Source organism: Ixodes scapularis, unplaced genomic scaffold (assembly GCF_016920785.2).
Source record: "Ixodes scapularis isolate PalLabHiFi unplaced genomic scaffold, ASM1692078v2 PGA_scaffold12__126_contigs__length_90152505, whole genome shotgun sequence".
Taxonomy (NCBI): domain Eukaryota; kingdom Metazoa; phylum Arthropoda; class Arachnida; order Ixodida; family Ixodidae; genus Ixodes; species Ixodes scapularis.
The window spans coordinates 33,063,898-33,087,756 of record NW_024609838.1 but is presented as its reverse complement, the minus strand read 5'-3'; the positions used below and the strand labels follow the sequence as shown (position 1 = coordinate 33,087,756).

General features: G+C 44.7%; 1 protein-coding gene across 1 annotated transcript in view; it reads left to right on the top strand.

Annotated features, from left to right (window-relative positions):
• Positions 1–15,064: 15,064 nt before the first annotated feature.
• Positions 15,065–23,859, top strand: part of LOC8028819 (ankyrin repeat domain-containing protein 13C) — a 29,471-nt gene continuing 20,676 nt past the window's right edge. Inside the window, exons 1-10 of the mRNA XM_002401720.4 lie at positions 15,065–15,242; positions 15,781–15,822; positions 18,966–19,070; positions 19,211–19,342; positions 19,470–19,536; positions 20,121–20,265; positions 21,251–21,382; positions 21,931–21,998; positions 22,621–22,714; positions 23,571–23,720. Coding sequence (XP_002401764.1) covers positions 15,113–15,242; positions 15,781–15,822; positions 18,966–19,070; positions 19,211–19,342; positions 19,470–19,536; positions 20,121–20,265; positions 21,251–21,382; positions 21,931–21,998; positions 22,621–22,714; positions 23,571–23,720 — 1,065 coding nt within the window. The 5' untranslated portion in view covers positions 15,065–15,112. The remainder of the gene's footprint in view (positions 15,243–15,780; positions 15,823–18,965; positions 19,071–19,210; positions 19,343–19,469; positions 19,537–20,120; positions 20,266–21,250; positions 21,383–21,930; positions 21,999–22,620; positions 22,715–23,570; positions 23,721–23,859) is intronic.

The window sequence follows — 23,859 nt, the reverse complement described above, 5'->3', positions numbered from 1 at the left end:
AAACAAGTCAAAGAAACAAGAAGAATAGACACTATATTCATTCCCGTACGAAAATGTCAGATATGGCCCTGATGTATTTTATATACGGCCAGATATGATAATATAAGCAGTCAAATAGGGCTGTATTTCGCCAGATATGGGAGCTAATACGGCCGTATTTCGCGATATAGGTGGGCAAATACTGCCAGATCTGGCCGTATAAGTGCGTAAATACGGGCATACATCACCATATACGCGTGCAAATATAGCCCCAGATAATGATATATGGGCCCGTTTCAGTTGTGGAAGCAACAAGTTATATGTACTCGCTAAGGCACTAGTTGATTGATCTATATTGCATGAGTCTCATGTAATTGGTTAACTATTGTTAACATCCTTAAAGTGAAGTTATTCCAGGTATTTGGACCAATTAATAAATTGCGAAATTTGAAGATTGAAAGACAAATGAAATTCGGTTGTATGTTTGATGCGTGACAATATGACGTAGTGCGATCGGAACGCGACTTAATCAAACAATGGATTTTAGTCGCAGCTCTTAGGCACCCGTTTCCGAATTAAGCGGTGTTGGCGTCGCCATCGGTGTAACCGCCCCGCTAAATTTAGCGAAAAATTGAATTGGTACGTATGTCACGTGACGTCAATTTTCCCGCGAAATCTGGCAGTGAAACAAACTGTTTTCATATTTTCCCGCTAAATTGAGCGGGTAAACACGAACCGTTAGCTTACTCAAGATGCAAGACGCTACTTCGCCGTCCCGATTCCTTTTCCCTTCGAACGGAAGCCGTTGCGCCCGGAGTACAATACGCAGCTCTTTCAAAACCGTTTGCGCAGCATCGCATCTGTTCGTTTGCGAGCGTCGGCGATTCATTGTGTGTTGAAAGTCGGAAGATGTGCTGTCCGTGGTGTCTTTTATGTGTAACTCGTTCATAAAAAAAATTTAAAACAGTGTACAGATGATTTTATATTTATTGGTAAACATATATATATACATATCTATTTATTTATTTATTTGTCGACATCATGCACAAAAAAAAACTAGTCGCGTTTATTTTTTCATTTAAAATTATAATGTGGTTTATACAGCGTAAAACACAGTATATTGAAGCTCGCATCGTTCTGAGTTCAAAAGCTAGACTTCATAGAGCTGTATGCTCACTCGGTATTGACAGCAGGGTAGACGCTACGCGTGTTTTAGGCCAATCGTGTTTCCGTTTAGGGTCACGTGACTACAGTCTAGAATCTGGTGACAAAGCAGGACATCGCACCTGCCTGGCGCCCAAGGCCACACATAGCATTCACAGCAGTGTCAACCTTCGTTACAAGTGACACATTCCCTCGTTGCGGCCCCGTAAGATAAGCCTTTTGTTCGTGAAACCCCGTTTTGGCCTCTCCCTTGATCCTTTTCTCTCTCTCCCTAAGCTGAAAGCGTTGTAAAAGTTGAGTGGTCACGTGGTTTGAGGGATGACGCATTAGCCGTTCCCGATCTCGGAATGCGTTTAGCCGGACCTAGTTTGGCGTGTGAATTCTCCCTCTGTGGCTGCTGCGTATGTCTGCTTTTGCAAGCGATTTCTTCAAAGAAGCCCAAGAATGTTTTGAGATGCGTTTAGTGTTCGGTTCTACAAACGACAGCTTGTGCTACATCGTGTTGAATCTTCACGGGCACCTTCGCGTTTCTGTGTTCGAGTGGTGGTTTTACCGTGGCCGTGTCGACATCTCCCTTGGATAACACCTTTCAAGTCGCGTCTCGTCAACGTAAGTGCGCTGCAACCTACTTCGTGACAATTGATTGTTTTTCCTTAATGTATTCCAGATTACTTCTAGATTTAGGCCGTGTGTATCTCCTGGCAGCCGGGAGAATCATTGTGCAGAATGTTTCGGCATTAGTGCGATTGCGCTACAAGCAGAAAGTTTCGATATGCCGCGGACAAAGTTTTGACGTGTCGCCAAAAAACAACAGCAACACAGACTCTTAATTATGCGTTCCAAAATTTGACGAGCGGCTTTACGAGTCGCTGGTAGAAAGATTGTTACGATTTTGCGAAATACTGGTAAACAATGCTAGGTTACCGTCACAACCTAAACCCTGGGATGAGGATAAATCAAATAACGGAAAACTCTCAGTGACTCAGGCTTTATATTATGATGTTTCCTAACCGGCATGACAAGATACTTTCGCTCCTTGCAAGGGTTAGCGTCTCGCGGACGGCACAAACCGATCCCCTGACGGCGGCGTCTCGGCGAACTTGCACGCGGGGCCGCCGCCGACCGATTGCCGTTATCGGCGTTATGTAACGATAGGCACAGGACATCTACTCCACGAATGGGCAAAAGCCGATGCAAAGGCGTGCGCGAACGTAAAGAACGGTAGAAAAGTGCCGTTGCTCGCCGCTATGAGATGCGTGCCGCTAACTCGGTCATCCGCGGGCGTATCCCTCTCCTCCCGCTTGTACTTTCTCTAGCTTGACGGACACTGTCTCGCGGTTCATGCCGACGAAACGATCGTCGGGATGCCGGATAATTGCTATAGCCGAGCGCGGCACAGTTTACCATTGCTTCCGCTGTGGAGGGTCGAAGAGTCAACTACCAGCACAGTAAATACCGTTTTTTTTAATTTTTATTCTTGCAGATTTATTTTAAAAGAAGCCGTGAACGCTGCTCTTATGCGGTTTGTGCGAGAGTGATACGCCCAGGGGGACGTTATGTAGTCTGCTAATCTTTGCGATAAGTCGGGTAATTACTTAAAATTCATTAATTAACTTTTAATTAGTGAAAATAGGCATATAGTTTCAATTAGAAACTTGCTGAGCGTCGTCCAAAACCCCTAAACCAGTAATTTTTAGAAAGACTGAGCGCGTGCGAAGCGCAGTAGTGCGCTGAAGTTACCACTCGTGGACCAGGTACAAGGCTGGGGCTAGGTAAGAGACAGAAAAATTGCGGGGCGCCTTACCGAAACCGCTAGCCTTGTACCTGCTTTACGAGTGGTACCTTTAGTGCGCTTCGTGCACGCACTGAAAGATTTTCCGAAAATGACTGATATAGGGATTTTGGACGACGCCCCGCTAGCTGCTTATTGGAACCGTATGTCTATTTTCACTAATTGAAAAGTTAATTAGTGAATTTTAATTATTTAGCCGAGTAATCGCACAGCTTAGCGCCCACGTAATCTCCCTCTAGGCGTATAACTCACCCGCAGAAACCACATCACTGTAGCTTTCATGATTTTTTAAGAACAAATCTGCAAGAATAGAAAAAAAAACCTGATATGGGAGGCAGATATGCCCCTACTTGGCAGACCCAGATATGGTTATATAAAAAATTGGGCAGATCTGGCTATATAAGGCTTATATAAACTGATGTGCTTGATATGGCCAGATCTGCCCAATTTTTTATATAACCATATTTGCTTTTTTTTATATAAGTCCAGATCTGCCATTTTCGTAAGGGTTTGCTAAAAAAACTCTATAAACGAGTGTTGGTCGTAAGAAACCAAAAACAGTAACAACAAACAGTAATAACAAAAAACTAGAATGCAATCTTGTGCTCCTCCGACATATCAGCATCACAAGCAAGTTCTCATGAAGAAATACAATGAAAACAAATCTTTCAAATAATAGTATTTGAAATACATATTTAAAATACTTCAAGTATTTTTTATTTCGTACTTAATTACCTATTGGGGAATGTATCTGTCAATTTTAATTGGAAACTGAAAATTAACTGTTTAAAATTCTCGTGTTTCAAATATTGCAGAAATACAATATGGGTAGCTTTGCAATCAAATGCGGTATTGGCCACTCTTTGCGATGCGAGCAGGATGTAATCCGTTTCAAGTAGCGGATTACAGTGATGCCTCTTTAATATGGACGCATCCGTTCTCCCAAAAAACCGTCCATAATGTGAGTAGTCCATATTGACGAGACAAAAAGGCATGTGTTTTCCCAGCTTGTCCCCGAAAATGGCGTCCATACAGCGAGGTATCAATATTAACGGGGTCCATATTAACGAGACATGAGACCCCCCCCCCCCCCTTTTTTTTTTTTTTTCCCCACTGGTATGGTAGAACGCTTCTCGACCTCGAGTTGTGCCGGCTTCTGTGCTTTCTGCTCGGCGTTTCTTCCGCCCCGGAATATAAACCTACAGAACAATTACAAACTGCCAGCGTCACTTGGGCGGCGTTCGATCGGATTACTACCAGAGCGTGCAAAAGGGTGGGCAGGTAGTTCGCCAGATCGCTTCAAGGTTTTTCTGTGCCTCAACCCCCTGCCCGCGGCCCGCCATTGGCCGTTTCGAACTGGATGAGTACCGTAAAACAGTGCGTTCGTGTGATCACTACTGCGTGACGCACGTTAAAGACCCCCCCCCCCCCCCCCCCCCTTAACCCCCACCCCCCCGGGCTGGCGGTCACAATTAGTGATCTATGGTCACACGTCACTCTGCACTCCCAAATATTCCAGCACACCCGGGATACTCGTCGCCTAATTTAATTGCCTGACCAACTTCGCGCAGTCGTATCACACCCGAACTTTTCTATACCTGATCTCGTGAAAACCACTGATGCCTGAAAACGTTATTTGATACTGAAACTGTGAAGGTACATAAAAACCGGACTTCGAACTTTGCGAACTTGGACTTGAAATAAATGTGAAATCTTCGAAGTTAAACCGTACGTATGTCATCGAAGGCACACACACAGTATTAAAGATAGAAAAAGAAATATGATATCCCATTTCTGTGGCTCCCAGAAAGCTGTAGATGCGTTGTTTAGGGGGAAAAAAAAGTATCACAGCCACGTGACTTCCGCCACCTCTCTTCTCGTCTATATTTCTACTTCCTCCCCAGTCCAGTTTCGGTTTCGGTTTAGAGCAGTTGCGTCTTTCGACTTTATTAAAAATATACGTGACGCTGTAGCAAAATATCGATTGAGTAGTCTTCTGACAACCATAACGAATCGCTTGGCTAAAAAAAATTTTTTTTTGATGGGTGTCAGTGTCCCTCAAAGGGGCCCTGCAAAGACTTTTTTACTGGTTTTTAATTTGCACCGAACATGAGCGCACTGAACATAGTAACTTAATTATATTTCTCTTTTCTCGAATGTTGCTTTATTTTAAAAGTTATAGGCAAATTAAAATTACAAAAACAAGCAAAAAATAACCTCCTTCATGACGTCCTTGATGGCTTGAGTGGCCATGAACTAGAGGCGTAGTGAGCTCAGCGAGCGGTCCCGGCTGCCCCACTCCGTGTCGACGGCTCGGGAGGGCGCCACTAAAGCATGATCTGGCTAGGCTCTATGAATCGGGCAGTCAGGGCGGCTCGCATTGCATCTGCTGCGCGATTCAACACTAATTCGGCATTACACTTCATTGGCCCCAAACGGCAGCAAACACGGGGTAAAGATCAGTTTATAACGGGAGGTACTTCGCGCTGACATACCGCCAAAAGGCCAAACCGCAAGCCAAAGCTGCTCGCCGAAGGCCTTGGGAACGCTCGGAACCGGTCGGATCCTCCAGTCCATATGACCGCAGCGCCGCCGCGTACATCCGGTACCAGGGTCTATCTTACACCCTGTCCGGTTCCTTTCTGCGTTCGCCGCTCGTTGGTGCCTGATCCCACTAGTACCACTACACCTTTCTACAGGGTGATACAAGGAGACGGCAGGCTCTTTAAATCGACCGGAAAATTCGGTTTCTTAACCTATCGCCCTACGACTTTGTGCAGCGTTGCCCACATATGGTGCATTTTTTTTTTTGTAAAATTTGCAAAGAGCGAGCTTACCTGAGGAAAAAGTAAAGAAAGAAAAAGGCTTAGCTCCTATGGAAACGCAGCGACGCCACCAACGAACGAGCATACGGCGCCGAGAGCAAGCGTCTTTAGCAGACAATCTTTTCGATTCAAAAGCGGCGCGCGTTCTGCAGGCGGCGACAGTTGCAGAAACAAAAACAGGCGCGGTAACAACAAGCAACTGCAGTTCCTTGTCTGCTAAAGACGCCGGCTCTCGGCGTCGTCTGCTCGTTCGTTAGCGGCAGTTGGCGTCGCGACCGCTTGCGCCATCTCTCGTGTCCCGTGCGAAACGGCGCCGTGTTGTTTGAAGACCGGTGGCGTCGCTGCGTTTCCATAGGAGCTAAGCCTTTTTCTTTCTTTACGCTTTCCTCGGTAAGTTCGCTCTTTGCAAATTTTACAAAAAAAAAAAAAAAAAGCACCATCTGTGGGCAACGCTGCACAAAGTCGTAGCGCGATAGGTTAAGAAACCGAATTTTCCGGTCGATTCAAAGAGCCTGGCGTGTCCTTGTTTCACCCTCTAGTATGCGCCGCCCTTGCCACCGCTTAGTGGCGGGTATGACGACGGGTCATTTAATTCTTGTTTTCCGACGTTATAAACTGCATTTTGTTTCTGATCTAAAATAGTGAACAAAAACTACTTTTATAAATGATTGAAACGGTTCGCGCCATTTATATTTTGTAATTCGACTAAAAAGAAGCTTTTAGTAGCTCTGACCAGTAGTAAGCCCAGGACCAAAGACGCGCTTTCGGCACCGCGGGTAACCCCCGTAGGTGGAGGAGGTTTCCGCGTCGTCCGGTTAAAATATGACGCTCTGATATTTAGTTACTTTCTCCGTGACCGCTGGCTTGCCCGAACCCCAAGAAACGTAAAAACCGCAAAAAAAAAAAAAAAAAGGTAGACGCTTAAATATGATTTCATGGCCCCTTATAGGGATACTTCAACGAAATTTTAAATATTCCCGTCGTGTTCAAAAATAGGTTGAATATGATTCTACAATACCCGTAAATGACAATCGTACGTTTGTATTTTGAGCCGGGTGGCTGTATTTTTCGTTATAAACGGCCCACTCTGGCAAGCGCTCGGAGAAGGCCCAGCGGAGACCACGTGACATCCAACCAGGGTGTCGAACCGGAACCGAACCGAACCGAAAACCGGAACAGAATCGCTATTTTTAGCCGAACAGGAACTGAACCGAACCGAAATCTTCTCCGCCATCTTTGAACTGAACCGGAACCGAACCGAAAAAAATATAACGGTAACCGGTTCAAAACGGTTCAAGGTAATGTTTTTTGTTTTGTTTAGTACCACATAATGAACGTATGGGAATAAAAATTGTCGTTTACAGAATTACAATGTATGAAAAATAGTGGGTTTTCGTGGCGCTTTTGTATTGGCACTATGATTAACCATGTGTCACGTTCTCACGTGACGTCAGGGTGTCAATACATGCTGTCAAGTAATGTCACGTGACCCCGTGACGTCACGTGACTCACAGCGTCAACTCGATTTAATTTGAGGAAGTCACTAGATGTATTAACCTTATTGACAGAGTGACGTAACATGACATCAGGATTTTGCACCGGGAGTCAGGTGACACCGTGACGTAAGCGATTTTATTAACCCCGAGTCGAGTGCTCAGGTTCATGACAATCAGCATCGCCAAACATTTGGGTAACGGCTCATGTTTATTAAATATGAGAATAGCCGAACTCCAGTAATGTCTGAAACTCCAGCCCAAGCTTTTGCTTTCCAAACCCTAGCCGCCTAAGGCATGATTATGGTGGGCACTGACGGTATATAATTAGCGTCAGATCACGTGGCTGCTTGTTCAAATTGTGAATTAAGGAGGGGATCAACAGCTATCTCTTTCCTTTATTTTTTCCGCAGCCGCTCTTGCGCGGAGGCGAAACTAAAGGATGTTTTCGCAAGCTATCAGCGTCAGGGTTACTTCTTAACAGTATTTATTGAAAGTAGAAACCAAATGTCGCAAGACCAATTTTACATCATTGAGGCACCCACACATTTTTCGTTGTTGCTGAACTGCATCCAAAAAATGTCCCTGAGAATAGAAGTATTGAAATGACTAAATGCAACTTACTAATATGACCTTACATATACATTACATAGAAGTACATGTGTGTACAAAAGGAATACCTAAAAAAAAAAAGGATTTTAGTGACTTTTGAGGGACAGCCGAAGGTTGGCAGTCCCTGTAAGTCTCACATGAGCGTCGTTCTCAACTGATTGCCCAAGTTTCGACCACCTTTGTATTTTGCTTAAAGGTGCTATAAAAAGATTTATATACATCGCTAAATACTACTCAACATCACTCCCTAACGTTAATAACTGATTGAACTTGGCTTTGTTCTTTTTTCTAGGCAATCGCAGTCGCCAAAAACTTATATGGGTATCGTTCATCCCCTCAACTCGGAACCACCCACGTAGCACGAGAACGTTCTGAGAACATTCCGGGAATGTTCAAAATAACATAGACAACATTCTTGGAATGTTGAAGATTTACGTAAGAACATTCTATCAACGTTGTCAGAATGTGGCGCAGGCACTTATCGCTACATTCGGGGAATGTCTTCAAAGAGATATTCTTAGAACGTTCTGAGAACGACATAGAACATTACCAGGTCATTCAATCAACATTGAAACATCCTAACAAGGTTCTAAGAACGTTCTCGATACATCCAAAGAACTTCTGCAACATTCTCTGAATGTTGCAAATTTACGTAAGAACATGGTATCGACGTTGTCAGAATGTGGCGCAGGCACTTATCGCTACATTCAGGGAATGATTTCTAAGGGATACTTTTAGAACGTTCTGAGCACGACCAGAACATTTAATCACCATTCTAACAAGCTTTTAAGAACGTTCCCAAAACATCCAAAGAACATCTGCAACATTCTCTGAGGAATGTTTACAAAGATTCCACAATTATGGCTTGCTTAGTTTACAGCCCCACTGAGCGATACTACATAGATTGATATAATAAATCTCCTCAAAAAGCGATCAATATTTTTTAATCGAAATATATTTTTCCAGGCCTACACAATCTAGCTGCTTTTACCGCACATTAGCCAGAGCCTGTACTATGACGGCAGTTTACTCCTACTTATCAAAACGTGTTGCATACATAACCGATTACACACTCCGAGCATAAGAACAGATACTACAGCATCCCACACTCAAGCGGGACATACCTTGTTCAAGGTAATAAATCCGAGATGCTAAAAATCGGGTCTATTCAAAACTGCCCCTCTACATACGCAGTGAGTGCCAAGCTCATTATCAAATTTTGAAGACCATTGCTTTTCTCCTACCACTTTATCTCACATTCCTCGCTAGACTCGTATAAGATAAAACTGATCCCGTATGCTAAGTGTTTAAAACCTCTACTTAATTTGCTTATTTTTGGCACAATAGTGGATTGTGTTTCGAAACACAGGTTGCTTGAAAGCTCCGTAAAGTTGGCTTCACCTGCGAATATTCTAGGAATGTTCGTAAGCGATCGTTCCAAGAATGTTGCATATACGAACGTCCAAAGGGGAACGTTCCGAGAACATTGTGCATACGAATGTTCGCCAGCAAACGTTGATAGAATGTTGAGCAGCTTACCTTGAAAGGAATGTTCGCATACGAACGTTCCTAGAACGTTCCGAATGGTGTTTTAACGTTCCTTCAACATTCAGAACACCCAGGGAATGTTCGCACGACATTGGATGCTACGTGGGCAGAAGCGGCCACGCTGCCTGGTGCCTATCTTATGCCGCCAACGTTAATCATACCCCCGCGCTGGGGTTGGGAAGGAAGAAAACGCGTGCTGGGAGCTCCAGGCATTGTTACAGTTCGGCTATCCTGATCACTGCAGTGGCTGGACACCACTACCCGTATGGCCAACGAGGCATTGATTGTTACGAGCTGATGTACAGTGCTCAAACAGTTCTCGTGTCCAATCCATAAGCCGCGCTCGACTGTAGTCAGGCGGGTGGTTTTGATCCCACAATTACGACATCAATCTTTGCGAAGGCAAGACTAAAAGAAAGAGTCTGATTTTATCCTCGCAACTTCACCGCGACAAAAAAAAAAAAAAAAAAAAAAAGCTTCTGAATCAGTGGTGGCCTGTGCGAGTATACTTGGGCCAGACTAGTTCCAGTACGCCTCGGAAAAGTCATGAACATTCCAACTCGATATCATTTTATGATCCCTTTAAACTTCATGGGGTGCAAAATAAAAGCAATGAAGGGTTGCTGTTAATAAGTGACCAATCAAAATTGTCGAATTAGCACACACAAATGGAGGAGGTAATCCCTCAGGAATATTTTCAGCCTTTCCACTTCAGTGATGAAGGAAGACCAGCGAAGCTGTACTATGGTGGGAATGAAGTAATGGCCGGCCGCAAGTCGGCAAGCCAGAGTGGAAAGGCTGGAGAGGTTGCAGCCATCTATGCGCGACGGCGGCAACCAGACTACCGGAAAGTCAATTGTCTGGTTGCCGTCGTCACTTATAGATGGCGGTAGCTGTCCAGAGTTCTGTGTCATCATTTGTTTGCTGACGGACACGATACTGGGGAAACTATCCCTTAACAGCTCCGCTGTAAAAAGAAGTGTGTGTGTGTGTGTGGGGGGGGGGGGGGGGGGGGAGGGGAGGGGGTTAGTTTTAAGAATATACTGTGTTGTAAAGGTTCTTCTTCCCCGCATCTTTGGGGCAGACCAAAAAGCGTGGCTCCGGAAACTACTTTGCTTGCAAAAACGCTCTTGCCAAAAAGCACGTTTTTGTCGTGCCAGACGCTCGCGCCGTTCCTCAGGACGACGCACTAAGCATAATAATACGTGCTTTTAAAATACTCGGCTTTCACTGAGCTTGAACCTCCTGCAGCGTGCATTTTGCACCACCGAATTCAATTTTCTCAGCAAAAAGAAATCAGAATGACCACCAGCGTATAGTGTGATGACGTCACGTGCGTACCATGTTAAACAGTTCATCTTTCTGGTGAAATGTGATGTTCGCAACAATAGAAATAGATTTCCTAATTGTAAAGTTGTGCAGTATTTATAGCAGTCTCGCGATGATATATGGCAGCCTATAGAAAAATGTTAGAGCGCATGACTATTCAAGCAACCTGTTGTAAAGTGAGGGCCCAAAACAAGTGCAGGTAAAACCTAATATAATAGTAGCCTCCCGAGCCAGTATTTCGCGAAGTTTGGAGCTCATGCAAGCTGATGAAATGTGATTTATACTGAGATTTTAAGAATCTTTGTTTGTCCTTCGCCCTTTTTATGTAAAAGTATGAATTTCATTGCGTTCATCTTTACGCATCTTTTTTGCAGTAAGGCGTTCTGCAAGTGGTTATTCAGAAAAATAACGTTAATTATCTCTCACTTTTTGCACATTTCGTGCATTTGACTTCCAATCTATCATGCGAGCACAGAGTCCTTATTGGCGTACCCTGCAACGTGATGTTTCACACTGTCAATCAGTCAAACAGAAAAATACTTTTACGCAGCCTCCACAGCTCACGTAGTTTCGAGTATCGTCCTTCCGCGTGGCTCTCATGCGGTTATGGGAACTTTATAAAGTAAGATTTATACATCATTATAAAAAAATATATTTAATTACTAACTGAATATTTGATAACATAAATAAAGGGCCGACCACCCTAAAGCAATGCCCCCCAAATTATCTGAAAGGCGTTCTGCCAATCTTTTTCGGCGTTTTCATCCTCGACACTGCACGCTAAAGTGGTATGGGACAGCCTTATACCTATTTTTGATTTTGAAGCTAATTTAAATAACTATGTGTTCCTCACACATATAACTTCTCAAACATCTAGATGTTGGTATTGACTCTTTTATGCGGTGAACATTACGTTTACGTGTATGTGGGCTGGACAAAAACAATGTAAAGAAGGGCGCGCGGCGGAACTATGACGATTACGCGCTTCGTTTTACTTAACAAAAAATACTACTTCGTTTTACTTAACAAAAAATAAATAAATGAAAAATCCTGGAGGACGCTCAAGCTTTGCCTTTAAAAGTGGAACGCGATAGCGTTAACGGACCTCGTTTGCATCGCATTCTCATTTGCCGCGCTAACGTGCTTCGCGTGGTCTAGTCAAAAGCTTCTGACTCGATACCGAGAGGTCGTGGGTTCAAATCCCGCTTAAAATTCTTAATTTCCTTTTCTTTAAGGCAAAGGAATTACTTTAAAAAGTGAAATCATTTGAGACATAGGCGACCTTTAATTCGCATTACATGTCACGTTTTCATCACTCTCATTCCACGCGTGACGTCACGTTTCACGTGAGCATTGTGGGTTGTTCGAAATTCTTGCGCGAGGGCATGTAGCTCTGACGTCGTGACCCTATCGACCAATCAGGATTTTCCAGTCACGCCACCGACATCGGCTTTTTCGCGACATTAGCTCCTTCACGCTATCGCGTTGAAATCATCAATCAGCAAGGGTGATGCTCATTTGCAAATTAAATTGACCGGCACCTTGTCAAGAACAGACCTCAACAGCCAAGCTATGCCGGCGTATCCTGTATAATAAAATGTTCACCTGGTCAAGCGCTATTTTGGGTCAGATTCGATCTGAGTGCGAAGGTGCGTATAGATTAGAGCCTGTATAGATTAGAGAAGGTGCGTATAGATTAGGGCAGGTAAGCAGCTCCTTGCTGCATGATTAGTCGCATGATGCGGTGCTGAATGTAAACAATGTTTGGTTTGAACAACAAGCATTTTGACTTGCCACTCTGTGTTTCTATAAAAATAGATTGAAAAGAATTATCCTAAAACTTTTGTGACATTCTGAAAATTTCATTGCTTTTAGCTCAGTTTTGTCATCATAATATACATATATATTGGGAAGCATATTTCATAAACCAAATTTTATTATATATGTGGCCACGAGGTGCTCATTTAATAATTTTGTGTTGTAATTAATTCCTTAGTTCAAGGACACAAGACAAAAAGTTGTACCAATCAAGGGTATTTTAGGCGACCTACCACACTTCGCGACAACATTTTATACAGTGTAAATAGATCAGCTTGAACTTTAAAATTCTACTGTAACATGAAGAAAGGACAAGAAAATACAGTTATGTTCTAAATTTCAAGCTGATTTATTTACAGGTACGTACCAACAAGCTCAACGCTTTACTGTTGTATTTAAACATTTAGATTCAGGTAAAATATATGTAGTAAACAGAGGGATCTTGAGTCGTATGAACACGACGTTATGTACGTTAATGTAGATTTTCTTGTACTCTGGCGTCGAAATTAAATAACTGAATTTCATATTTTTGGTACATAAAAATAAAAGTAAATTGCACGGACGATCGAAGAAACTATATAGTTTATCGTTTTACGACGTAAATAGTGTATAGTGCCAGAACAACGTGGAAAATATATTCTCAATTTAGCGGTTCAAACCGGTTCGAACCGGTTCGAACCGGTTTGAACCGTTATTTTTTGCTCCCCGGAAGTGAACCGGAACCGAACCGAAAGCCGTGAACCCGAACAAGAACCGAACCAATAAAAATTTCGGTTCGACACTGCATCCAACGCAATCGTGACGTAGGTCGTCTCGGGACGAGCAAAGCTACGGCGAGGCTGACGTCGAGAGGATGGCCTAGTCGTTCCAGCCACCGAAGCGGCTGCTTTTGTACGAAGAAAGGGTAAAAGCACAGGCGAGCTGGTGAAGAACAAAACAACAACACTTGTTGTTGTTTTGTCCGTTTTTTCTTTTTAATTTTTCCGTGTCTCCGGTTTACGATGTAAGTTTTGTACGAATTCTGAGTGACGGGCTAATCTTCTGTAATCTTGTAGGGGGACAATAGCGACTTCTGCGACACACAAAAGGCATTCTCGGGAAGAGGGGAGTTCCTCCTGCCCCTCTTCTCGCGTCGTGGCCGGAGGCGAGACAACCTCCGTCACTAGCAGTCAAGGTTCCTAGACGGGCGTTACAAGCGAGCCGTTAGCGACATCCACCAGGTGCTCTTTGCTAATCGTTTAATTCGTTTTAAAATTACTTTTCGTGAATTTTTTAACAAGATATTGGTATGTTCGATGTGATGCTGTCCTTTGGGCACATATAGACTAAAAAATGAGCGCCGAAATTTCGTTGTAGTATCCCTTTAAAGGGATACTTCAACGAAATTTGAAATATTCCCGTCGTGTTCAAAAACAGGTTGAATATGATCCACAATATCCGTAAATGACAATCGCACGTTTGTATTTTGAGCCTGGTGGCTGTATTTTTCGTTATAAACGGCCCACTCTGGCAAGCGCTCGGAGAAGGCCCAGCGGAGACCACGTGACATTCAACGCTATCGTGACGTAGGTCGTCTCAAGACGAGCAAAGCTACGGCGAGGCTGACGTCGAGAGGATGGCCTAGTCGTTCCAGCCACCGAAGCGGCTGCTTTTGTACGAATTTTGAGTGACGGGTTAATCTTCTATAATCTTGTAGGGGGACAGTAGCGACTTCTGCGACACACAAAAGGCATTCTCGGTAAAAGGGGAGTTCCTCCTGCCCCTCTTCTCTCGTCGTGGCCGGAGACGAGACAACCTCCGTCACTAGCTGTCAAGGTTCCTAGACGGGCATTACAAGCGAGGCGTTAGCGACATCCACCAGGTGCTCTTTGCTAATCGTCTAATTCGTTTTAAAATTCCTTTTCGTGACTTTTTTAACAAGATATTGGTATGTTCGATATGATGCTGCTTTTTTGAACACATATAGACCAAAAAATGAGCGCCGAAATTTTGTTGTAGCATCCCTTTAAAGCGAAATATATGTATACTTTATTATTAATTGCAATAAATGCAAACCACAGTCTGTTCAAATGCAGAGCGGATTCTGCTCGCCTCGTCGAGGACAGACCAGTACATAGAAAAGAAACAACAAACAAATTACAGTTTTTCATTTAGAAGAATTTTATAAGAACAATGCATAACCCCCGAAAGGCGACACGATGAAAATGCAACGATCTCACAAAACATATAAGAGACGAAAAAAAAAAAAATCGCAGTATCATTTTTTTTTTTTAAACAGTAGTGTGCGAAGCATCAAACTGCAGATTTTTGTCTGGGTGATTTTAATTGAATCTTATATCTCTCCTTGGGGTAACTTTTATAAGATGATTTCTAACGCGTCCCGTTTTATTTACACCAGCTGTTACCGAATCCGAAACTTCAAATCGGTGGGGCGCTACGTCCAACGGCTACGTCTCTGGCTACGTCTGCTCCTTTGGCTCGTTTTTTTTTTTTTTTTTGTTTCCTTCCTATTTGTTTGTATTTTGATCCCGTGCCGCAACGCGCCGAACGAGATGCCACGAGATGAAAACATGGCGGACAACGACAGTCAGTACCCGTTACACGAAAATGTATTTCGCGGGGACGTCCGCCGTGTCTCTGCCCTCCTCAGAACGCACGACGTCGCGCAGAAAGACGTTCACGGTAAGTCTCCCTCAACCATAGGCACCTCCATATTCCCTCGAATTAGGTGCCAGTACCCCGTCGCTTTCAAGCAGCGCACCTGGCAGCTATCGCTACATGGGGACAAAACGGTGATATAATTGCCAAAAATAACCATATCAGTACCGTTACTTCGGCAGTAAAAGGTTCCAAGACGAGTCCTTTATTTGTTCTGCTACCGGTGATAGGTAACATAGCCACATTGACTTCCCGATGGCTAGCACAACTCGGTGTCTAAAAGCGTTCCCTTTAATTGTAGCCTGCCTATGTAGGTTGCTTCAAATGTCACCTGCCAGCTGAAAACACTTTCACTTGGCGATGTTACCGATAAACTTAGTATTACCTGCTGTTGGCGCCACTGGTGCGACCTTTGTAAGCTGTCAAGCCTTGCTTTAAAGTACGCAAAACACTCGCAAAACAGGATATGACGGGTGGCTATCTTAGTAAAACAAACAAGAAAAGGAATAGGTTATTGTTGTTTTAGTTGCAGATCGTCAATAGTGCGTGCCTTGCTTTGCAGGAAACACGCCCCTTCATTTGGCAGTTATGCTTGGTCAAAAAGGTAAGTGATCGGACAACTTTTCACACGCTCCGTTGATGAGGGATGCTGACAAGTGACAATTTCTAACGGGCACGCTGTGTATCGTAGCCGGTCAACGCACCAAACATCTAACTAGCCTACTTTTCGGACTGTAATTCGCACCTGGTGTCTAGCCTGCGGGGGAAAATTTCAATTCAAACATTTTTTTTCCCCTAAAATCCTGCGCCGCAAAAAAAAAAAAAAAAAAAAAAAAATCGTGCATATTATTTTTTTTGAGATACCTGCTTTATTAGCTTACAAAGACGCTGATGCATAAACCATCATTAACATATTCTACCTTTCAGATAATTCGTGTTATCATAATTAAGGACCTAGAAAAAACATCTTTGAATAATATATTCCGCTGACTATTGTTGGATGCCTGTCTAGTCCCATGGAGGTAATGGATGGATGCTAACTATTTAGAGGTGGCCTTACCTTGGTCTTGAATCGCAGTGGCTCTCAAACAGGCTTCCTTTCTGCCTTTCTTCTAATTCCTGTATTCACTTGACTCCTTCCTACCACTGCTGGGCCTGTTTGCTTTTTATCCCACAATTTGCATCCTATTTTTGGCATATTTTGCTCAGCGTCGTCTGCCACATTAGCGGTGTCGTTTGTGCATTCCTGCGCATATCCACTCTTAATTTGTAACCTTTCTCAACAGTCTACTAGATTTAGATGTTTCTTTCCACTTGGCCATTTCTAATGGTAGGATGCCTAGTGCCGCTATATCTTGGTAAACTAATAAATCAGTTTTGGGACCAGCGGAAGCTAAATATGGAACTAACTTGACTGACTCGGTTGGTTTTTATTGTAATAAAGAGAATTGAAGGAACAGTCTTCTAAAAAAAGAGAAACTATCGCTTCTGGAGCGTGCATTTGCTTGTTACCTGCAACTTCAGTCAAGCCGGGCAGGAGTGCACCTCCAAGTGTACGGTTTATGGTCCCTAGTTTACATCTCCTTGCTCCTGTCACGTCTAGCATAAACTAGATCAGTCTACTCCTCGGAGTACAGTTTTTTATGATCTGTATTTCATGGTTCCTTCTTTGTTTGCCCTCGCATCGTGAGAATTGAGAAAAGTGGAAGTCGTTACCAGCGGAAGTTGTGTGTCGTGAGAATGCTGATTTATTTTTTAATGCATCGTGCTTCTGCAATAATGTCCAAGAGGCGTTGCGGGGTTTTCCCGAATAAAGAATAAAAAACTTTACGAATGGCCCCGGGTCGCGACACGGCAGCTTATCAATATTTGAAACTTTTACTAATTTTGGGGTGGGATGCGAGATACAGTCTTAACTTGTGTGCACAATGCAATATATGAGAGCCAGATGTTCTTTTATGATGGGCAACCAACTAACCGGTTCAAACAAAAGCCCCTTGATGCACGTGTTTGTTTTTGTTTTACGAGTGGGGTCGAGTGCGCTGAGGCACGAGGCCTGTCCGGTGCTTGGAAGCAAATTGTGCCTCGGCGCTTGCTCGTGGCGTGCATTTCGCGCAGCAACGGTTGTTGGTACTTGTAAAAATTTCAAAGCGGTGATTTCGTCTCCTAGTTTTAGTTCAAACTGGATGACGGATGTCACGACCAGACATACGTAATGCGTCACTATAGTCTGTTGCAACTCAGGAAGGTAGAGCGAGGGCAAGACAGGATGCTAGAAAAGAGGGGGGGAAACTTCCTTTTCTCTCTTTAGCATTCCGTCTGCTTCCTCCTCCCCGTCCCGTCTTACCCTCACCCTACCTTCTTGAGTTGCAACGGACTATAGCAACTTACTTCTACATAGTTACTTTTTTTGATAATGAGTAACATACTTAGTTACTTTAGAAAAGGAATGAGTAACCCACTTAGTTACTTTTAAGGCCGAGTAACGGTACTTCGTTACTTTTGAGAAGTAACGTGTACAACAGCAATTAAACAGCCTCGTTCTAATTCTAAGCTGAGTATGCGTCTATTGCGACAAAGGCCATTGGGTAACCCAAAAGTCAACTAAACAGTATGACAGTACAGCAACGTTTATCGCTAAACACGTCCATCAAACTTTGCAGCGGGGAATGTCATACACCCAGAGAACACGATAAGCTTTGTTCGTTGAACCTTTTAGAATTGTGTAAAGAGCGAATGTAAACCCAGAGGTGTTTAATGGGGGAAAGCACAGAATCCATTGTTAAGTTAGAACTTTAGAAGCAGACAGAACAAAAGAGAGAGGGGGATTCCAGATTCACGAGCTCTTCCTAAAGCACAGCAGTGCCGTTCATTCGAGCACGTCAGTACGACTCTTTAACGTCACTGGAGATGTACTTTCAAGGAAGCGGGGGAACATAACTGATGAAAACTTTGAGAGGCAGTTGATGCTTAAATGCATTGACTGCTGAAAAGAAAACAACAAGCCATGAAACAAAAGCTGTGTTGTATTTATTTGTTTGGTCATCAAAGTAACGAGAAAAGTAACTATACTTTTGAAGTATAGTAATGCATTCCTTTTGTGAATCAGTAACGAGTTACGTATTTAGTTAATTTTTGAGCGAGCAACGAGTAACAATATTTAGTTACTTTTTGCGTGACGTGTACATGCCTGGTCACGACCTGCATATGTAAATGTCCTCAAGGCCAGTGTCGTCACCCTTTGGTTTTGGTGGCAGATATCTTAGTAACCGTTCTCTCGAGCGGCCAAGACGGTCAAGCTTGTTAGAAAACGAAACGCTTGAAACATGTAAAAAAGTGGTTGTATACGAATGTGCAGCTTATGGCTGCCGTGTCATATGTTCTTGGGCCTTTTTTTCCGAGCCATCGCTTCCGCTCTCCTATGGTCAGTGACAGGGTGAAAGATTGGCAGGCAGGTCCTTCAGTTGTTTCTTCTTGAATGTGGGCTTCCTGCCTTCAGGGATGCTTCGGCATCTTGTGGGCCTCAACCAAGTGCTCGGAGTCAGAGCATGGTGGAAGGCAATGAGCGTTTCCTGGAGGCCGAGCATTTAAAAAGGGTGCCCGGCCATTCTTGTTCTGCCAGCGACTGTATCCGTTTGCGGGTTAAATGTAACCGACAGTGTTTGTGGTGCAGCAATAACGTCTTCAAATCCCGTGAACGGGTTTTCTGAGAACGACGATCATTGTTTTTGGCCCTCATGTTGGCAGAATGCGTACAGCTACTTCTGGCCCACAATGCTCCTGTGAAAGTGAAGAACTTTCAAGGATGGAACTGTCTAGCAGAAGCCATCAGCTATGGAGACCGGCAAACAAGTTGGTGTTCTTTCTTTTTATCAGACTTGTTTATCAAGCCATCGAGGCCCTTTGTGCGATTTGTCTTGATAACTTTATTTCCTGTTGCTTTTTTTTCTCTTCCTTGAACATAAATAAACAACAAAAAACAACAACATCAGTACTTTCCTTATTACGGAAGTTGAAGCAGCAGTCGAGGGAAGCGATGGACTTCCGGAGGCCGGACTTAATACACATTCTCAACCGCATGGGGGACTTCTACATGGAGCTCAAGTGGGATTTTCAAAGTTGGAGTGAGTACCATCTGCTTGGGCCGAGCTCCAAACATGATGCCGCTTTCACCTTTATTTTTTTCTGCGGTTTGGAAGAGTTCTTACTTAGGCCACTTTGTGTTCCTCCTTTTTTTTTTTTTTTTTTCAGTACCGCTAGTGTCTAGGATTTTGCCATCTGACATCTGCAAAATACACAAGAAGGGGTCTAATATTAGGTTTGTATTGCTGTATTACCTTTCATTTCGCATGCTACAACTCATCTGGTATTTGTGTGTTTGGCAAGTTTCAACTCTGCTTATAGTTGCAGCTTTATGTATTTGTTTGGTGTTATTAGTTGTGTCTTACCTCTATGGGCTCGATAACTGGAGACAATTTCCGTGTGACCACGCACGGTTACAAGCATGTCATCTGGCCAGTGTCATGTCTCCGCTTATGGGGAAAAGCATGTTCAATTGCAAGCCTGCCAAAGTTACTTTTCTGTGTATGCCGCACGTGCTGGCATGTATTAACCACAAGTCTGGATGCCGTGCTTGCAGTTGTGTGTAGGGTGGGAGAAAGGTTACCTTCAATAAGAAGCTGAAGTGATTTTTGAAGTTTGGGATTTGGAATTTTCTACGGTGGTTTTTGAACATGAATAGAACATTTTATGCTTCCTCTTGTGCATGTTCAATAACTGCAGTTTTTCACACCTGACTCATTGTGGCTGCATTGTAAAGCATTCCTATGCTTAACAAAGCGGGCAGGTGCCTTGCAATCGGTGATAATTTACAAACGTCTTGTTGTGGCTGATCTCTTGTAGATTGGACACAACACTTGTCGACTTCAACGACATGAAATGGGAGCGAGGAGACATTACCTTTCTCTTTACGGGGAACGACAAGCCTTCCAAGTCTCTAACGGTCTTGGACAACAACCTCAGGGTCTATCAAAACGTCCGCTACGAAGTGAGTGCTCTGACAAAGATCCTGTTTTGGGGCGGCTACGTTTACTCATTCTTTTCTAGCTGCACACATGCATGGGAAATCGCTCGGAGGGGCAGACCTTGCGTCGCAAAGTAGGCCATTTGCTCGATGGACAGTGCGCACTCTTCATCGTTTGAACTTCAGGAAATCCTTTATTTCCATTGTGTTACGGTCCCTTAGGATCATCATTGTTTTTAGGGCTACAACGATAAAAATGAAGTACATAACTCAACCAAGTCACAAGTTACCAATAGCTTTTTGCGTCATCTACTTGGTGCGGCAGCACGAACTGGACCAGCGGTGTTGGGGATCCCCTGCGGGAAGCCCCGGGTACGTTAAGCCGTTAACGAAGAGGTCGGAATGGACCGCCACATTTCCTATTGTTGCAGTGTGACAGTTTGGGTCACAGCTTGTTGTGCCGGAGGCGACCCGTGTGGCGTTTCGCCCCTTTTGGCTGGCGCTTGGCTGGTCGAGCTCGTAGCCCTGCATCTCGCACCTAGGGTGTAAAAAGTGTTCAGACATCAGACTTGCTTTTCCCTCGTAGCAAAAAGCCACTCTACCTTTGAACGGTATTTGGAGCCGCACGCACTTGACGAAAAAGGTTTTGTTGTCTTCGGGAGCTTGTGGCTTATGTGCCATACCCGATACAGTCACAATTTCAAGCTGTATCATGTATGCAGTGTATGAGCAGGACTCTAATGCTTGTGCACCCTTATAAGAAAATGAGCACCAATCAGAGGATGGCTTCGAGCGATGCTGGCTATTAAAAACTGCCGCCTCCGCGTCAGTGCCGAAACAATCGGTCGCACCGTCGACGGGTACGGCGACCTTTGACGGTGGGCCCCTCGGGCAGCTTGCATCGTCTCGAGGTTCAATTCAGAGTCCCGTTCTAGTCCGACGCATGACCCTTTGGCGTCAAAACGTCGTCGGGGGTTCTCGCGGTGACGTCGCCGTCGGCCTTTTTCAGGACACGGAAGCCGAGATCGAAGACGAAGTGGACATCCTCATGAGCAGTGACATCGTTGCCGCTCAGATCTCGACCAAGACGGTCACTTTCCAGAGGGCGCAGTCCGGGTGGCTCGTGCGCGAAAACAAGACGGTACGGGGTTGTTTGTCGACGCTACTAGCGTGCCTGGAACGCGTCCTCGACTGGCGCATTCGGCGTCCCCACGCTGGCCGCGCATCTAAAGTAATCCCAAGGTGTCAACGAACGTAGTCACGGGAGCCGATGTGTCGTGCTCTCTGTTGCGACGACCCCGGTAGTTGGTCCCGGAAGTTCCGGAGAAAAAGAAGAGCTAACGCGGGCGTCACTGTCGTTGCGGCAGCCAAACTCGTGGCTGCCAAAACTTCCGCAAACCGTCGTGCTGGAGAGCAACGCTCAGCAGAACAGGTGCATGGTATATCCACTTCGGCCACTGTGCCGCCGCCGGGACGGTGGCAGGCAGCAGCACGACTCAAATGTGATGTCATTGGGAGGAAATTAAGAATCCAGTATGAGGACGTGGAAAAAAACAAAAACAGTTGGAGCCGCGTTCCAGGAACCATGACGTCGCTAGGACGTCCTTCCGAGTGTCATACGTCTTTCGTGTTGTCTGGAGTTCTGGTTGTGGCTTCACTTTTCTTTGTTTCTCGTTTGTTCTCTTCTAGGAAATGGTTGGAAGGTTTCTATCCGACTTTTACTACATCAACGGGCTTACCTTTGAGTCCAGGAAAAGGTGAGGCGACCTTACTAAACCAGCGTGAAACGTATTCACTTCGCCACAATTTTGTTATCTGTTTGCTCTGACGGCAGGAAGTTAGTCAGCCCCTATTTGCGTCTGGTGTCTTTGGTGTATACAAGAAAATTGGCCAGTGCCACACCACTGCTATTCTGGGGTCTTGAGCGCGCACCACGCAGTAGTGACACACAACCGCATGCTGGCACAATGCTCGTGTAGACCGAAACGGGTAGGGGTGGGGTTTGAACCCGGGATCCCTGGGGTTATGCAGCTCGTGTTTTTGCTCCACGTGCTCCGAGCTGTGCCGCGCTGACGCGCTCGACCAGCGATCCCTCCCTCTTCGCCACGCAAGATATGCATATTGCGTGAAAGTTAATTCTTCGTTGTTACTGCTCCTGTTGCATGTTTTTCTTGATATACACAACTCGAGTAGTAATTTGCCACAAGGGAATGCTGGTGTTTGTTGTTACAACTTGCCTCTGCTTTTGAGACTGTCTCTAGTTGTGAAGATATAAATGTTTGTTTTCCTTCTAGAATATTGCCGAGGGTAGCGATCTGCCAGAAAGGAGTACTGGTGTGTGTCTTTGTTGTGACAGCTTGTCTCTGCTTTTGAAACTAGGAGGGAACATCTTACCGAGGAGGACCTTCACAAGAACAAAGCAATAATTGAGAGCTTCACAAGGGGCAATGCCCTCAGCCTTGAAAATGCAGAGGTTTGTGACCCTGTCTTCCTCACATCTGTAGCCCTGCGGTGCTTGGTGATCAAAGATGGTCATTTGCTCTTTGTCACAGCGGTGTTGTACTCAAGCTTCTGTGATTTAATAGGCTTCTTGAGCACAAAGAGTCAGAAATATAGGCTGTGTCGGTTGCTAGGCACCCAGGCTTACCTAAAAGGGGCAGTAAATTGAAGACCTGTTGTGAACCATTATTGTCACCTGGTGTAGCGGAATGTGGTGGCTCGGTAAGGGCTCCGACAGTTCTTTTAAGTGTGCACCGTGCCCGACAGCTACAGGATGGCATCTTGACTCTACAGCGTTTAATAGGCTCTAGTAAGGTGAAAGCTTAATCTTAGTAATGGAGTAGGTGGAATGACAGGTTATCTGTATAAAGCTATATTGTGAAAATATTATCTTAGGAAATTCTGCTCTCAAATTTCTGTGCACGCTGCCATGTAGCCCCAGAAACTCGAGAAACGCTCGTCATCAACTTTCTTCTGCTACATTGCCGAGGCTAGCTTAGTTTTTCGCAGTGCTGCAGCCCCGCAGCGCTGCTTGAGTATGTGGCTTCTTCTTGCCTCACATTGGCATGCACTCATGCCAGCTGCCATAACAGCGCTGCGGAAGCTGTACTATCCTTAACAGTGTAGTACAAAAAAAAGTTGTCACTGAGTGTAGTGATTCAGAGAGTGAGTCATGCAGTGCGATTTTTTTTTTCTAAACGAGTTAGCAAAGCATCTTGTCTAGCTCAAATTCATTTGAAAAAGAGGATTTTGGGCGGCACATTGTTTGCGTTTCCCACGCTGCCCACTCGAGTTTTTGATGCAAAGTCGTTGCCGCCCCGCCCCCCCAGGCCCAGCGGAGAAAGTCATTGGTGCCACCGCCCACCAAGAAAGTCACGTTTGAGGACTACATCTCGGCCAGTCCTGGTCACCCTCCCGTCCTCGGTCGCTCGGCCATTAGCAAGACCACCACCAAGGTGTTCAAGGCCACACTGGCAATGGTAGGCCCCCGCCTTCTTGCTCTCTCTACCTTTCTTATTTGTTCGCGCACTCCTAAAGTGACAGCTTTATATGGGAAACCTGCGCGGGCTTCACTCGCTCATGTCGGTGTCTGTCACACCACGACTAGGTCATGGGGAG